This window comes from Garra rufa, chromosome 15, assembly GCF_049309525.1.
Source record: "Garra rufa chromosome 15, GarRuf1.0, whole genome shotgun sequence".
NCBI lineage: Eukaryota > Metazoa > Chordata > Actinopteri > Cypriniformes > Cyprinidae > Garra > Garra rufa.
The window spans coordinates 28,716,450-28,734,952 of NC_133375.1; the positions used below are offsets into that span (position 1 = coordinate 28,716,450).

General features: G+C 35.5%; 1 protein-coding gene across 1 annotated transcript in view; it reads left to right on the forward strand.

Annotated features, from left to right (window-relative positions):
* Nucleotides 1–18,503, forward strand: part of LOC141287103 (uncharacterized protein C1orf21 homolog) — a 43,653-nt gene that overhangs the window by 13,874 nt on the left and 11,276 nt on the right. The window contains exon 2 of the mRNA XM_073819234.1: nt 4,320–4,443. Within this exon, the coding sequence (XP_073675335.1) occupies nt 4,353–4,443 (91 nt within the window). The 5' untranslated portion in view covers nt 4,320–4,352. The remainder of the gene's footprint in view (nt 1–4,319; nt 4,444–18,503) is intronic.

Consider the following 18,503-nt stretch of genomic DNA (forward strand, 5'->3'; position numbering starts at 1 on the left):
AAATATTGACTTTATTTAACAATTTTCTCAGCTTGCAAACAAGGCAAAGCTCACTCAGGTTCTACTTCAGCAAAGTCACACGCAGAGAAGAGAAGAAATAATAATAAAGTCATAATTTTTGTTGTCTTTATGCACAGTAAGTATTCTCGTAGTTTCATAAAATGAAGGTTGAACAACTGATGTCACATGGACTATTTTAATGATGTCCTTACTACCTTTTTGAGCCTTGAACGTGTCAGTTGCATTGCTGTCTATGCAGGATGAGAAAGCTCTCAAATTACATCAAAAATATCTTAATTTGTGTTCCAAATATGAACAAAGCTCTTACGGGTTTGGAACGTCATGAGGGTGAGTAATTAATGACAGAAGTTTAATTTTTGGCTGAACTATCCCTTTAAATTCACTCCAGTCTTTAGTGTCACATGATTCTTTCAATCCTTTCTTCCTAGATGTGTATCCAAAAGTCATGTGGCCAAAAATGCTCCCTTGTTCTCTTAAGAAAATGGGATGAAAATGCTGCTTTTTTTTTTGCATCTGATTGGAGTCAAAGTGTGTTTTAGTCATTAGGCAAGTTTAAGCCTACTGACTACACACAGCCAGGCACTGATCTTGGTACATGTATACGCACAGCTTTTACAGAACACAGACGTCAATGTTCTGTCTGCGTAAGAGAAAGTGAACCTGACACAAGTGCACAGATGGCTTCTTGTTTATGTCTCAGTCGCAAGAGGTGTGAATAGACTTTCTCAACCTCTTAGGTAACACAAGGATGAATAAAATCATTTTTATTTTTTTGCACATTTTCACCACTATATTGTAAAAAATGATGCTTTCTTCAAGTTTTCCTGCATTTGAAGACAATTTAAACATGAGAAAGTGTTCAGGTTAAGTTATTGGTAACTGGAAGCATTAGTCAAATTAGTCAAGTACAGTTGAAGTCATAAGTTTGCATACACCTTGCAGAATCTGCAAATTGTTCATTTTGTTGAGTAGTTGAATTTATTAAAACTCCGCTCAAAAGTTTACATACACTTGATTCTTAATACTGTGTTGTTACTTGAATGATCCACAGCTGTTTTTTTTTTTGTTTGTTTAAGTGATAGTTGTTTATGAGTCTCTTGTTTGTCCTGAACAGTTAAACTGCCTGCTGTTCTTCAGAAAAGTCCTTTAGGTTCCACAGATTCTTTGGGTTTTCAGCTTGTTGTGCATTTGAATCCTTTCCAACAATGATTGTATGATTGTGAGATCCATCTTTTCACCCTGAGGACAACTGAGGGACTCATATGCAACTATTACAGAAGGTTTACTGTTGCTCCAGAAGGTGTAAACTTTTAAATGGAATGGGGATGTGTAAACTTTTCTTATTTTGCCAAATATTGTTTATTTATTTATTTATTTATTTAGTCCTGCCCTTCAGAAGCTACAGAAGATATGTGCATGTTCCCCAGAAGACAAAATGAATTAAATTTTACCCTGATCTGATACCCTGAAATGTTTTTAGCCTCCGGCTTTTAATGCATCATTTTTCCTTCTGGAGCATCAGTGAGTGTTTGAACCTTCTGTAATAGTTGCATATGAGTGCCCTTAGTTGTCCTCTGTGTGAAAAGATGGATCTTAAAATCATACAGTCATTGTTGGAAAGAGTTCAAATACACAAAAATTCTGAAAAACCAAACAATTTAGGGGGGCCTTAAAGACTTTTCTAAAGAACAGCCAGCAGTTGAACTGTTTAGGACAAACAAGGGACTCATGACCAACTATCAATAAAACAAAAACAAAAAAATCATTCAAGTAACAGCACATTATTAAGAATTAAGTGTATGTAAACTTTTGAACAGGGTAATTTTTTTAAAAAAAACTATTATTTTCTCTTATGCACTGGATGTATCTTTTATGTGAAACCTTATTCAGGTCAGTACTAAAAAATGCATTTTGATCCCTCTTATTTTGGTAAAATAATTAATATTTTGTTGATTCTGCAAGGTGTATGTAAACCTTTGACTTCACCTGTATATTTCATCAGCAATTATGCAAGTGGCAGAGCATGTGTAGAACTTACAAATGAAGGCCATTCCAATTCTGAGAAAACTGAATGAATAACAGTCTTTTCAGACTCGAGAATGGTGTAAATCTAAACACTTCCTCATTGAAAACCCCTACTGTGGGTGATTATACTTTCACAGGCTTTTATGGGATGGCGCACCAAACCTCCGCAGCCTTGAGAGCCAGATCTTGTTTACTCAAGACCCGCTGCAGAGAGCGGCCGAGCTCGTCTGTGCGCACATACACAGGCACTCGCACACTTTTCTCTCGCCTGTACACCTGGTGCTTTGTCCTGTGCCCCGTGCTGCTAAAGGCAGAGCTAAACACTGCCCCTCCTGACGACTTCAAACGAGGAGAGAGGGGAGGAGGAGTAGCCGGCTCTTTTGATCTTTCTCTCCTCTGTTTTTTTTCCTCTCTCAATTTGTCCCCCTCTTTTCCGAGTCCGTTCCTGCATGAGGCTCTGGGGTCCCTGCTGGACGAGATGTTCTCATATCTCTGCCACTGATTTTGAAGGTGTTTTAATATGCAACAGCTGCAAAACATAGAGTGCTGCAGTGATTTATGTGTTTTTGTAGACCAACCCAAACATCACCACGATTAGAGGAGTAGATAAGACTAAGTATAGTATACCTGTTTGGTAAGAAAAGCTTACATCTATTCACTCTTCATTTTTTTTAATTCCCAAAAAAACTAAACCGTCTCAATTATCAAGCCGTTTTGATTTTCTAAACAATATGATGTCATACTGCTCAAGCCCCGCCCACAACCGATGACAGCCTGTCCCGTATTAGCATATTTCCACCCTCAGCCAGTTGTACAGTGTCCGCCATTTTCTCAGCGCTCGAGCAGCTGTAGTGACAACAATGTCTCGTAAGCATTGCAGGTGTTTTATATTTGGTTGTAAAGGTGAACTTTAAACTTTGTCTTAATTTTATTCCGACATGAGAGCCAATGAGGACGTAGTGGATTAGTTTTGTTTTTGATGGTAACACGCCACCGAATACACAAAAAACGGAATGGAGGGGGTGGAGTGAGCAGTTGCTCATTAGCATTTAAAGAGCCATGCACCGAAACAGCTCACTGTGAACAGAGCAGTTTTTGACAAGGTAAAAAGAGTGTTGTTTTACATTGTCATTAACCAAAGTATGTTACAGACATTTTCATGAAGACCCTAAAGAATCATACCAACTTGTTGAAAATCCATTGTCCCCTTTAAACTGTCTTAGTTTCTAGTAAATTGGATTTGTTTACTGGTTCATTCTGTGTCTTTATACCTTAGTTTGTATTATTGTGCTGGTGGTTGTTCTGGCAAACAAGTATGTTTTTGAATATTATGAGTGTTTTTTTTTTTTTGTTTGATTGTTGTTGTTTTTTTAATCATTGACTCAGCAGATTCAATAAAAAGAGTTGTTCATAACAGCACTTTAAACGTAACCGTGTAGATTTTAAAAAGGCAGCTGCTAAATTTCATTTTGGCATTTGTTTGTCAGTCATAATAGGCTAAAACTTGAGCTAACTAGGCTAAATATCTTGAGCTTGTGTTTATTTCAGGCATTTAACCAATTACCCATTGACAAAAACTTTTGGCTGCAGGACGATGTAACCAGAAGTGCTAAAATGCTCATTTGTTTCCGGGTTTGGTCTACAAAATGTGTCATCCCTGCAGCACTCTATTTGGGAACATCACACCACATACAGTATATGCTTTTATATTGCACTCATTGCTTATAAACCTTTATAAAAAATAAAAAAAGTTTTAAATCGACTCCCTAATTAACATTTTAGATTGACGTTTGACAGCCAGAAACTGTAAAAATACTTTGTCTTGATTTTGAACAGTATCTGTTGTTTTATCCTTAAACAGACTTCCCTGCTTCAAAAGTGCATTTAGGCTATATTTCTTTCTGTGTAAATGCCATTGGGTTGATATTTTGTTTTATAATGCAGTGACATTCATACTTTAAGTGTGTCCAAAATACTTTTTGGCACTGCTATATGTGTCTTGTGTTGGTCTTGGCCTGGGTTCAGGTTGACGATACACATGTTCGTAAGTAACAGGGGGGGAAAAAAAGATGAATCTGTATCTCTGGCTTCAGGCTGTGATAGAAAGCATGTCTGGATCTGTTCAGGCTCAACTCGGATGTGTTTTCTTTTCCTGATGATCGGTAGTACGTAACGTGGCAGAGACGCTAATGGAGCTAATCATGTGTCCGTTGTGACTTTAAACATGGGCTGTCAGCCTCGTTGTTGAATGTGTTGTTTTCTGTCTCTCTCAGGTGAGATGGTGAGAGGGGGGAGGGAGTGAGGCCATGGGCTGCACCTCGGCTAAGCAGGTGTCGGCTGTGCCCAACGACGAAGAGGGCCGGGGCAAAGCCTACAGCAACGGAGACCTCTTCACTGGTCAGTTCCAAACACACACACAACTCAAAGTACAAATTTAGGTTGAAAAAATAACCTTTTTTGCAGCAGTAGCATCTGATGACTGGTCAGAATTAACAAACCCACATGACTCACTAGTTTGGCTACTAATATCGATAACTGCTATGTCTAGGGATATACAGTTAAAGTCAAAGGTTTACATACACTTGCAGTATCTGCAAAATGTTAATTATTTTTCAAAAATAAGAGGGATCATACAAAATGCATGTTATCTTTTTATTTAGTACTGAGCTGATTAAGATATTTCACATAAAAGATGTTTGCTTATAGTCCAAAAGAGAAAATAATAGTTAAATTCATAAAAATTACACTGTTCAAAAGTTCACATACACTTTATTCTTAATACTGTGTTGTTATCTGAATGATCCCCAGCTGTGTTTTTTGTTTAGTGATGGTTGTTCATGAGTCTCTTATTTGTCCTGAAGTTAAACTGCCTGCTGTTCTTCAGAAAAATCCTTCAGGTCCCACAAATTCTTTGGTTTTTCAGCATTTTTGTGTATTTCAACCCTTTCCAACACTGACTGTGTATGATTTTGAGATCCATCTTTTCACACTGAGGACAACTGAGGGACACATATGCAACTATTACAGAAGGTTCAAACGCTCACTGATGCTCCAGAAGGAAAAATTATGCAAATATATTTTGAATTTGAAGATCAGGATAAATTGAACTGATTTTATCTTCTAGGGAACATGCAAGTATCTTCTGTAGCTTCTGAAGGGCAGTACTAAATAAAAATATGATATTTAGGCAAAATAAGAAAATTGTACACATCCTCATTCTGTTCAAAAGTTTACACCCCTGGACCTTAATGTGTTCTTGAGCATCAGTGAGCATTTGAGTTGCAAATGAGTCCCTCAGTTGTCCTCGGTGTGAAAAGATGGATCTCAAAATCATACAGTCATTGCTGGAAATACTTCAAATACACAAAATACACTGAAAAACCAAAGAATCTGTGGGACCTGAAGTGTCCATGCAGGAAATTGTATGTTAAAATACTGTCGCTCTGGATAAGAGAGTCTGCTTGCTTAATGCTTAATTGGAAATTTCCATACAATTGGCTTTTATGCAGTAGTTGTCCAAAATGAAAGGTTTTTATTATAAACGTCTCTCAAATAACCAGAGATGTCATTGATTTCTGGGAGGCTGTCACATTTTGAGACTGTAATGGATAAGTGTCTGCTTTTTTTTTTTTTTTTTTTTTTTTGTCTTTTTCCTAGTTAATATACTTAGACTATGCTTTAAATTTATGTACCTTGCTAGTAAGGGATAAATCCACACTTTGGAATATTTAGTTAATGCTTCCACGCAAACAGTGCACTACAGAGGTTGGTCTGTGGTAATCAAGTCCACACTTTAGAATAGTACACATGACACACCATATCATAAAATTTATCATATGGTGTCCCAATACTATTCCAACGTGTGAAATTGATTACCACAGACCAACCTCTGACATTTACTGTTTACGTGGATGCACTTGCTAAATTCGCTATCTTAAAACTACTGTCAAGTTCATACAGTTTAGACATGACTCGTCTCTTTCATAGGGAGATTGTAGGAAATATTAGCTCAAAAATGAGCACAGAACTAGGCGTTTTCGGTTTGATGTACTAGGATTTTTTATGTGTTTTGGGATGGAAAGTAGAGATTAAGAGAATTGATTGTTTCTTTTCTCTACTGTTTGTGTTCTAGGTGCTTTTTGTTTGTTTTAATTTAAATGTTACTTTGTACCACATGTATATGTTAAATATACTTGAAGATATAGTTCACCCAAAAATGTAAATTCTGTCATAAATTACTCACCCTCATGCTGTTCCAAACCCATATAACCTTTGTTCATCTTTGGAACACAAATTATTATTTACAAGATATTTGTGACCCTGGACCACAAAACCAGTCTTAAGTCGCTGGGGTATGTTTGTAGCAATAGCCAAAAATACACTGTATGGTTCAAAATTATTGATTTTTCTTTTACGCCAAAAATCATTAGGAAATTATGTAAAGATCATGTTCCATGAAGATTTTTTGTAAAATTCCTACTATAAATATATCAAAATGTAATTTTTTATTAGTAATATGCATTGTTAAGAACTTAATTTGGAGAACTTTAAAGGTGATTTTCTCAGTATTTTGATTTTTTTGCACCCTCAGAATCCAGATTTTTAAATAGATGTATCTCGGCCAAATATTGTCCTATCCTAACAAACCATACATCAATAGAAAGCTTATTTATTGAGGTCCAGTGTCACATTTTTGATGAAATCCGAGCGCTTTCTGACCCTGCATGGACAACAACTTAAGGCCCAGAAAGGTAGTAAAGACATCGTTAAAATAGTCCATGTGACATCAATGGTTCAACTGTAATGTTATGAAGCTATAAGAATACTTTGTGTGTCCAAAGAAAACAAAAATAATGACTTTATTCAACAATTTCTTCTCTTCCGTGTCAGTCTTCAACACACATTCACAAGAGTACCTTTCTGGGTCTTGAATGTATCCGTTGCGTTGCTTTAATCAGAAATATCTTAGTTTGTATTCCGAAGATGATCAAAGGTGTTACAGGTTTGGAACAACATGAGGGTGAGTAATTCATGACAGAATTTTCATTTTTGGGTGAACTATTCCTTTAATTTTAGATGTATTTGAGAATTGTTCCATAAGTGAAAAGGTTAGTGAAGGATTTGTCAAACTGGTAACCTGTGAGTAAAGTAGTCTTTTTGAATGATTTATAAAATGAACCAGCTTAAGTCACGAGAGTCATTTAATTGTGAATTGGATTACACTACTCAGGCTGTATGTTTTTGATTCAGTAAAAAAAACTCCTAAGAGTAATTTGGCAGCAGTTGTTTTTATTGCTGGCCAACCCTATGCTTGAAGCTAAAAGCTAAATGTAATGTGTTGAATAGTCAGTTGGAACTGGCTCCAGCAGTGATGGCTCCATCCATGTTATTCAAGCAGACATAATATGTGGGAAGCAATTCAAACATATTGGACAGAAATATATTTTTGAACATTAGTGGCATTGGTTTTTTTTAACCAATCGTTCAAGACTCATTCGAGATTAGATGTTAAGCAGAACGAACAGCCAGTTAAGTAATTTATGTCCAAGCAGTGAATAATGTTTTACGATGTTTTGGGAAGTTGATTACATTCTGGGAATTCTTGGATGCATCCTTCTGGGTAGTCATACTGATGTGTTTGTCTGTCAGCCACATCTGTGCCAGCAGGCGTGTTTAAGGATAACCTTATCAGCTGGAGTGAGTGACTCATGCCTGTGAGCATGTTCGCTGAGTTTTGTGTGTGTGAGAGGGTGTAAATATGTTTTAAAGGGTTTAGATAACAGCGGCGCTTAGTGTGCGACCTGTGAGAGAGTGACAGAGATTATAGGAGATTAAGAATTAGGGGTAAAACAGCAGAAAATCCACACAGGAAACACTCGATGACCAGCCACAGGAGGCTGCCGCCTACCCGCGCTCCCTCTCTCTCCCTCTTCCTGCCATGTTCTTTTTTTCTGTCTCTAAGGATTCGGAGTGTGTGAGATGGTGGGGAACGGTCTGAGAACGAGGGAGAGACTGAGTGACGTGGGATCACAAACTCCCATTTTTCCTCCCCTGACAATTATCCCTCCCTCTGCATATCTGTCGTTCTTCTCAAGGCCACACTTTCCTTGTTTCCTTCCTTTCTTTGCAATAGGCTGTCTCCTTGTCATTATTCTGCCTACTTTTCCGCCCGCCTTCCCATTACCTAAGCTATTTTACTTCATTCTCTTTATTTTTTCTCCCTTGGTATCCTTTTGTCTTTCTCATACAATGTTCTCTTTAGCAATGTTCGAGAGAGTACTTTCAAACTCCTCCTGTGTGTATATATAGTAATGTACGCTACCATTCAAAAGTTTGGAGGAAGAGTTTTTTTTAATTAACTATTTAGCAAGGCTGCATTAATTTGATCAAGTGTGACAGAGACATTTATATTGTTACAATAGATTTTATTTCAGAGACATGCTGTTCTTATTAACTTTCTATTTCTCAAAATATCATGAAACATGTACATCATGGTTTCTACAAAAATATTCATTAAAACAATTTTTTTAACATTGATAATAAGAATAAAATGTTTCATGAGGAACAAATCAGCATATTAAAACTATTTCTGAAGCACTGCAGGAATAAATTACATTTTAAAATGTATTATTACAAAACAGTTATTTTAAATTGTTTTATTTTTTTCCTGTTATTTTTGAGCAAATAAATGTAGCTTTGGTGAGCGTTTAAAGCAACTTTTCAAATTTTCATTGAGATTTTTCATCTTTTATTTATTTATTCTCATATTAACCATCCTGCTTTTCTTTGTTTTAATAAGCATAATTAATAATAGGGGTCGACCAATTAAATATTAAACATTTTTATGGTTATCGGTATCTGTAATTTTCAAAACCTGTTTACCGATAACATTAATTTAAAAACATAAAGTTTTTGTCAGAGCCCTTGTTATTTTTTATTTATTTTTTGCATCACACATATATTGGTTCCAAATGTCGGTTATCGCTCAACTTGATCTGTAATAATCGGTATTAGCATCAGCCTGAAAAACACATCGGTTGACCCCTGCTTCTATCCTGTGGCCTCATGGGATATTGTCACTATTCAGCTAAACATTTGACAATATTTTGATTGGCGTTGCCGATTATTGGTGCCGATATTAAGCATTTTTATGTTAATCATCGGTCATTTTCAAAACCGATTTGTCATTTAAAATAATTTAAAAGCATTTAAGGAGTTTTTATCAGAGACCTTGTTGTTCTTAAGTTCGACATTTGAATTTTTACACCTGACATAGAGTATATATTGGTTCAAAATATCGGTTATCGGTCTACTTGATCTATAATAATCATAACGGCCCTGAAAAACATGTATCGGTCAACCCCTACTTCTATCCTGTGGCCTCATGGGATAGTGTCATTATTCAGCTAAACATTTGACCATATTTTGATTGGCCTGGCTGATTTTTGGTGCCGTTATTAAGCAATTTTGTGGTTATCGTTATCGGCCATTTTCCAAACCGATTTGGTGATTTAGAATAATTTAAAGCTTTTAAAGAATGTTTTTGTCAGATCTCTTGTTATTCCTAATTTTGACATTAATTTTTAAACCAGACATATATATCGGTTCAAAAATTGGTTATCGGTCTACCTGATATGTAATAATTTGTATTGCCATTAACCCTGAAAACACATATCGGTCGACCCCTACTCCTGTTCTGTGGCCTTATGGGACAGTGTCGTCATTCAGCAAATCATTTGATAATATTTTGATCTGCCTGGCAGATTATCAGTGACTATATTAAACATTTTTATGGTTATCGGTCATTTTCAAAACCAGTTTGCAGATAAAATAATTTAAAAGCATTTAAAGAGTTTTTGCCAGAGCCCTTGTTATTCTTAATTTTGACACTGATTTTCATTTTTACACCAAACAGATTTATCGGTTCAATATATTGTTTATAGTTCTACTTTATCGTTAATAATCTGTATTGCATCAGCTCTGAAAAACGTATATCGGTCAATACTCCTACTCTTGTCCTGTGGCCTAATTTGACAATTTTTTGATGTACCATAATCATAGGGAAGTACTGGTAATCATTCATATGTGGGGGCTACTTCTCTTAGTTCTTCTCTCTGCACTTCCTCTAGTTATTTATTGAGGATGTGAGTGTTCATACTATATCTTCTGGTCCCCATCTCTTTCATTCTGTGTGTGTGATCTGTAGGCTCATGTGGCATTCGGATAATCTGAGTGAACTGTAAGGCACAACAACAGATTGATGAGAATTATATTCACCAGTGCGAACAGAGCAGTGACCTGGTTACTGTGGATTATTGCTAACTCCCCCATCTTCTTGCCGTATCTGTCTATCTTTCTGTCTATCACTCGCTCTTTTTCTCTCTTTCTGCTGCCAGCCCGATGTCCTTCTTTCCACTGCCCTTCCCTGCTGTCAGTCAAACAGCTCTATCAATAGAACAGAGGGAGACAGCTATCGCCTCTCTCTCTCTCTCTCTCTCTCAACTCTCAGCTCTCGCCCTTACTTGATTAGTGCCAACAGACTGTTTACTAGTCAAACTGTGTCAGTGTTCAGGCAGTGAGAGTGAATGCGTGTGTCCTCATCTGTGATTCAGCGCTTAGCCGATCCCGAACAACACACGAGATCTCCGGCACGCACAATGACAGGAAAGGCCGAGCTGCCCTAATACAAACACAGGCGGAGAATATGCTGTCTGGTTACATGCAATCTGCACTGAGCTGTTGAGGTTGGTGTGTGAGTGTGTTTGCTGCCAGTCTGCAACGGGGCGATTTGCTCCGACAAAGTGACCGAAAGACATTTGATTTTCAACAAGAGCCGGCTATATCCAACATGACCGTCAGCAACTATTCACAGTGCAACATAGGCGTGAGAGAAGTTTTACTATTATAACTGGGTGTTGGTTTATCTTGTTACTTGGTGCTGTATGCAGTTGAGGTCAATAGTTTACACCTTGCAGAATCTGCAAAATGTTAATTATTATACCAAAATAAAAGGTATCATACAAAATGCATTTTTTTTTTTTTTGTTGTTGTTGTTGTTGTTTAGTACTGACTTGAATAAAATATTCCACATAAAAGATGTTTACATGTAGTCCACAAGAGAAAACAATATATAAAATATGTAAAATTTATAAAAATTACCTGTTCAAAAGTTTACATAAACTTGATTATTAATACTGTGTTGTTAACTGAATCATCCACAGCTGTGTTTTTTTTTTTTTTTTTTTTTTTTTTTTTGTTTAGTGATAGTTCATTAGTCTCTTGTTTGTCCTGAACAGTTAAAATGTCTGCTGTTCTAAAGAAAAATCCTTCAGGTCCCACAGATTGTTTGGTTTTTCATTGGTTTTGATTTTTGTGTATTTGAACCCTTTCCAACAATGACTGTGTGATTTTTGAGATCCATCTTTTTGCACTGAGGACAACTGAGGGACTCATATGCAACTATTACAGAAGATTCAAACGCTCCAGAAGGAAACACAATGCATTAAAAGCTGGGGGGTGAAAACATTTTGAATTTGAAGATTAAGGAAAATTGAACTTTTTTGTCTTCTGGGAAACATGTATCTTCTGTAGCCTTTGAAGGGCAGTACTAAATAAATATGATATGTATGGTATTTAAGCAAAATAAGAAAAATGTACACATCTTCTGTTCAAAAGTGACTTACAATCAAAACAAACAAAAGAGCAATAATATGTAAGGGCTCTGACAAGTCTTGGTTAATTTAATGCAGTATACGTAGCAAGGATTTTTTTGTGATAAATGAAAAGAAAACAAGATAGAATAGAAAAAAGAGGGAATGCTAGTGTTTGAGGGTATTTTTTAATTTATTTTTTATTTCCTATATTGTTTGTTTATTTATTTATTTAATTATCTATTTATTTATTAATTATTATCTGTTCAAATAAATTATCTTCGGATGATGCTGTAAAATATAGAGGGTAGTGTTTCAGGCATATTTAATCCAGTAGCTTGTCTTTTTGAATTATTTATTAAAAGAAGCAGCTTATAAGAGTCATTTGTTTCTTGAATCTGGCTACACTGCAAAATTTGTATCTATGATTTCTTAAAAGGAACCGGCTCATGAGTCATTTTTTAATGATTCACACTACACTGTTTCATGCTATTTTAATATAATTTACTGTATGTATTATAGTATTTATGATTTATTTATTTATTTAAATGTTTTTTAATAACATTTTAGTCATTTTATGTGCTTTTGTCATTTTTATTATTATTATTTTTTTAAATTCCATTTAAATCTAATTTTAATCTAAAGTTTTTATTTCAGTTTTAGTACTTTTAGTTCTTGGGGAAATTTGTCTCGACAACTAACTGAAATAAAATGTTTTTCATCAGTTAGTGAAAATGATTTTTAATAGTTTTAGTTAATGATAGCAATGTTCTTGCACACTGTACATTTGTTTTTGAAAGTTTTCCATTCTATTATTTCATGGTACAGTCTTTTTATTGCATAATCAATGGATTCTGCAAATTCTTATTCATAACTCAAGTAGAATAAACAATCGATCTTGGGAATTTAGGAACATACACAAATTTTATTGTTTTAAATAATTTTAATCTGTATGATTTCATGTCTTCCAGTCATTACATATACATTTGTGACCCTGGACCACAAAACCTTCTTAAGTAGCACAAGTATATTTGTAGCAATAGCCAAAAATACATTGTATGAGTCAAAATTATCTATTTTTTTCTTTTATGCCAGTAAAGTAAGGATCATGTTCTATGAGGATATTTTGTAAATTTCCTACCGTAAATATATCAAAATTAAATTTTTGATTAGTTAAATGCATTGCTAAGGACTTCATTTGGACAACTTTTAAAGGCGATTTTCTCAATATTTAGATTTTTTTGCACCCTCAGCTACCAGATTTTCAAGTAGTTGTATCTCAGCCAAATATTGTCCTATCCTAACAAACCATACAATCTTAATTTAAAAAAAAAAAAGACCATTATGACTGGTTTTGTGGTCACATTTGGCAGATGCTTTTATCCAATGCAACTCAAAGTGCATTCAAAGTTTGCATTACCATGTTTGTATTTTCTAGAAATCAAACCCATGACTTTGGGTTTGGTAGAGCATTGCGTTACCAGCTTAGCTTTAAGAAGTTTGGACAGTGATTTGTTTCTGCCCACATGCAGCAATATAAAAACAAAATGATGCATGGAAAACTGTCAGTAAACTTGTCAGCATCGATTCATGCATCAATATGATTCATAATCAGAAATGTTAGCACAGTAGAAAAGCTTATGTCCAAGAGACAAGAAAACTGATTTATTGCTACTTAATTGTAATCAGATTATTGCTAGTTATTCAAGTTAACAATAATAACAGGCCACCCAGTAGTAGGAACGCCCTATATGGCCCAATAAACAGCTACTCATCGACCTTCAGCGATAAAACCATTACATGTTTGAACAAAAGGTGTGTGTGTGTGTGTGTGTGTGTGTGTGTACACGTGGCTTACTGTCAGGCTGTGGTTAATAAATTTCATGCAGCCATTTTTCAGAGTCACCAAGTGACAGTGTTCGCAAAGCGACTGTTTAGCTAATGTTTTTAACAGCAACGGTGTCTAGTAGCGCAACAGATCATCTCAGTGACACTGTGTCTTCTAAGGTTTAGACACATGACTAGAGATGTTTAACGACTGATCTTTAACCAGAGGCGTGGTGTCGGTCATGTGTCTAAAGGTAGCGCAAAACGTGTCTCGTTTTTTCAATTTCGTAACTCTTCTCTGTTCCGCCGTAATGTTGCGAGTAATCTTCAAAAGAGAGTGCGAGATTGACAAACTCTCCTCCTTTGCGCTGGACTGACTGTGTTAACAGACACCCACTTACAGAATAGCTTCAGGGCAAAGCTTCTCCACACTGATTCTAAAAGTAAAGCAGCCCACTCATGTTCTTCAGACACGCCACTCACAGCACTGAACACATCTGAAATTAGGCCAGAAGGTAAAAGTGAGAGGAAGACAGGGGTTGTGTAGCTGTCGTGTCGTCCGATTTGTTTCGATTTAGCCGAACGAGCAGCCAGACAGCTAAATTACCTGGTCGTCAGAAGGCGTCTTGTCACGAACACAGAAAAAGGTACAAATAAACATTCAAGGCCTAGTGATTAGCACATGTGGTGTGATGCTGGTCTGTAAAAGTGAATCAATTTTTGTTCTGCTTTATTTAAAAGAACAGGGTGTGCGTGAGTTATATACACTACCGTTCTTGAAAAAAGGCTTATGCTCACCAAGGCTACATGTGTTTGCTCAAAAATGAAGTAGAACTTCAGTCTCTATTTGACTACTGTATTAATCTCTATTTTCTATTTGAATATATTTTATAATGTTATTCATTCCTGTAATGGCAAAGCTGTATTTTCAGCAGCCATTACTTCAGTCTTCAGTGTCAGAATTTATATTATAGGTGATAAAACTATTTCCTTTTTTATGTGTGTTTTATGTAGTGGTTTGACTGTGTTTTCTCTAAAATCACTAACATCATTTTGGCCATGTTCATTAAGTAGATTTAAAATGTTTTATGAGGAATCAAATTCTCTATTATCAAGGTCCTTGAAAATATGATTCATTTATTCATCAGAGGGACTAACAATATGTGACCTTGGACCACAAAACCAGTCTTAAGTCGCTGGGGTATATTTGTAGCAATAGCCAAAAATACATTGCATGGTTCAAAATTTTAGATTTTTCTTTTATGCCAAAAATCATTAGGAAATTAAGTAAAGATCATGTTCCATGAAGATTTTTTTTGTAAACATATCAAAATGTAATTTTTGATTAGTAAAATGCTTTGTTAAGAACCTAATTTGGACAACTTTAAAGGTGATTTTCTCAGTATTTTGATTTTTTTGCACCCTTAGATTTCAGATTTTCAAATAGATGTATCTCAGCCAAATATTGTCCTAGCAAACCATACATCAAAAGAAAGCTTATTTATTGAGCTTTCATATGATGTATTCATCTCAGTTTTGTCAAATTTAACCTTATGACTGGTTTTGTGGTCCAGGGTCACATATAAGCATGAAATGCATAAAAATGTGCAGAACCTTGAGGTGTGTTTGGTTGTGTTTAGCACCTGTCGCTCTAGATATCCATCAGAAAGTTGCCAGCATTAAGAGAGAGTGCTTGAAGTTTATTTTTAACAACATGCTTGCTCACATCAGTATGGAAGCCTGTTTCCTCCAAAAAAAGGTCATTGTGACTTTTTATCTCTCAATTCTAAATTTTTTTTTTACATCTCACAATTCAGATTTTCTGTGATACCAATTCGCAGTTCTGACTTTTTTTCTCAGAACTGTGTGATTATAAACTCGCAATTGCGAGTTAAAAAGTCAGGATTGCAAGATGTAAACAAGCAATTCTGACTTTTTGCATGACACAAACTCGTAATTCTGACTCGTTTCTTAGAATTTTGATATGAACTCGCTATTGCAAGTTTCTAAAGTCAGAATTGTGAGTTGTAAAGTCAAATTCTGAGGGGGGAAAAAGACTCCTATTTTCTCTGAATTGCAACTGCGTGTTATAAAGTCAGAATTGTGAGATATAAACTCGTGATTCTGAGAAAAAAAGTCACAATTGTCAGATATAAACACAATTCTGAGGGGAAAACATTTTTTCTCAGATTTGCATTATGAAGACTTGCAATTTTGACTTTTTCCCTCAGAATTGTGATATAAACTGGCAATTGCAAGTTATAAAGTCAGAATTGTGAGTTATAAAGTCCAATTCTGCAACTGCATGTTATAAAAAGTTAGAATTACAAAATATCAACAAGCAATTTTTCTTATGAATTGCGTGATACAAACTCACAATTCTTTATTAGAATTGTGAAAAACTTGCAATTGCAGGTTTATAAAGTCAGAATAGTAAGTTGTAAAGTCCGATTCTGAGGGGGAAAAAAGACTAATTTTCTCTTGATTGGAACTAGTGACACAATAGTAAGATAAACAATTCTGAGGGGAAAGTTTGTCTCAAAATTTAGATTTTTCCTTAGAATTGTGATAAACTCACAATTGCAAGTTATAAAGTCAGAAATGTGAGTTATAAAGTTCAATTTTGAGGGGGGTGAAGACTAATTTTCACTGAATTGCAACTGCGTGTTAAAAAGTCAGAATTGCAAGGTGAACTCGCCGTTCTGAAAAAAAAATCACAGTTGCGGGGAAAAGGCAGAATTGCATGTTTCTATCTCGAAATTCAGATTTTTTTTCTCAGAATTGCGTGATACAAACTCACAATTCTGAGTTTTTTTCTGTGAATTGTGTGATGCAAACTCAATTACAAGTTTTAAAGTCAGAATTGTGGGTTTGTGAGTCTGAGGGGGAAAAAAGAGTCATGTTTTCTCTGAATTGCAGCTGCATGTTATAAAGTCAGAATTATGAGATATAAATGCACAATTCTGAGGGGAAAAAAAGGTACATTTTCTCTTATTTGCAACTAGTTACACAATAGTAAGATAAACAATTCTGAGGGGAAAGTTTGTCTCAAAATTTAGATTTTTTCCTTAGAATTGTGATAAACTCACAATTGCAAGTTACAAAGTCAGAAATGTGAGTTATAAAGTTCAATTTTGAGGGGAAGTGAAGACTTATTTTCACTGAATTGCAACTGTGTGTTAAAAAGTCAGAAATGCGAGGTGAACTCGCAGTTCTGAAAAAAATCACAGTTGCAGGGTAACAATTCTGAGGAGTAAAAAGGCAGAATTGCATGTTTCTATCTCGAAATTCAGATTTTTTTTCTCAGAATTGCGTGATACAAACTCACAATTCTGAGTTTTTTTTCTGTGAATTGTGTGATGCAAACTCAGTTACAAGTTTTAAAGTCAGAATTGTGGGTTTGTGAGTCTGAGGGAGAAAAAGAGTCATGTTTTCTCTGAATTGCAGCTGTGTGTTATAAAGTCAGAATTATGAGATATAAATGCACAATTCTGAAGGCAGAATTGCAAGTTTATATCTTAAATCTTACAGTTCTGAGAAAAAAGTCAGAATTATGGGTTTGTATCATTCAATTCTGAGAAAAAACCCCGGATGAAAACGTGCTTCCATACTTCTGACCTTAACCATTTTATTTATAATCTGAGTGAATGTTTTTTGCAAAGAGGTTGTTTTTGAAAATGGATGGTTAAAAACTGAACTGAAACACTTTTCGTGCGCAGGCATAATAAATCATCTTTGTGCTGATTTGGTGAAATATAAAAAAAAATATATAAATGAGTTTATTTATTTAGAATGCAAAATTACACTTTGGGATTTAATTGAACATTTTAGTGAAGCCGTAAATGAATGACTGAATTTGGTTTTGTTTAGTTTTTTGAAATTGGCCGTAGTGGACGTGCCCAGCTCTATCTTCAGGAATTAAACACTGAAATGGAAAAATCTGAGATGCTATAAAAATATCTTGCCTTGGTACTGTCATACTCATGAGTCATGACACAAGAAGCAGGCACAAAACTGCCTGCCATCACAGCCTTTAGGAAACTGAATAGCCTAATAAAAGGCACATCAAATCAGCTTTATATTCAGAGTTGTGTTTAATTTCATGACTAAAATATATAAATATTCACCATCACCCAGCCATTCCTTAACACATCCCCTGCTGCTCATAAATCCAGCTTGCAACATTTTTCAATTTTCTATCCTCGCTCTACTATAATATTATATTATATTTCACTATGATAGCATCTCTGTCTATTGAGAAAGCAAGCATCCTTCACTCCATCAGGTCCTAAAGGTCAGCATCATGCTGTTATCACTAATTAGCCAATCGAAACATCCCTATATATGAGAATCTCTCATCTTATCGCTAAAAATAGCCTGTCTGGAACATACTAAACTGACAAAATGTCAGTCTCCCTTATGGTGAGCTGCTCCAAAGTCCTCCGTCGCTCTTGAGGTGTGCGCTTCTCTGATGATTCTCGTCCTGAAAAGATGGATTAGGAATGATATGTTCCTCAGATCTCCTTTTTTAGTAATGCTATCACCCTACTTGTGTACACACGCGAGTCTGTGTGTGTGAGGGAGAAGAGAAATGTAGTTGTACGTAGTACGTATGCATGTATATGCGTTTATGTATCTGGCTCTTTGGGAACCAGGAGGCCTGTTTTGTGTAACACATCACAGCCAAATCAGTTAAAGTTTGATTTTAATTTGTGTGTGACGTTTCTCTTTGGTTTGGCTGTGTGTGTGTGTTTGTCAGCATGTTGAAGCGTGGTCTTTTGTGCAGAGACATGTTTACATTCCTCAAGCTGTGAAAGACTGGCGGTGTTGCTCGCTCTCTTTTTCTCTCTCCTTTTATATTCCTCTCTACTTTTTTTTTTCCCCCTCCTTTTTCTCGCTTTTTGTGCTTGTGCTGATGGGCCGCACTGAGTCACATTCACAGGCTGCCCACTCCAGCTGTCATGATGGTAACTGACAGGG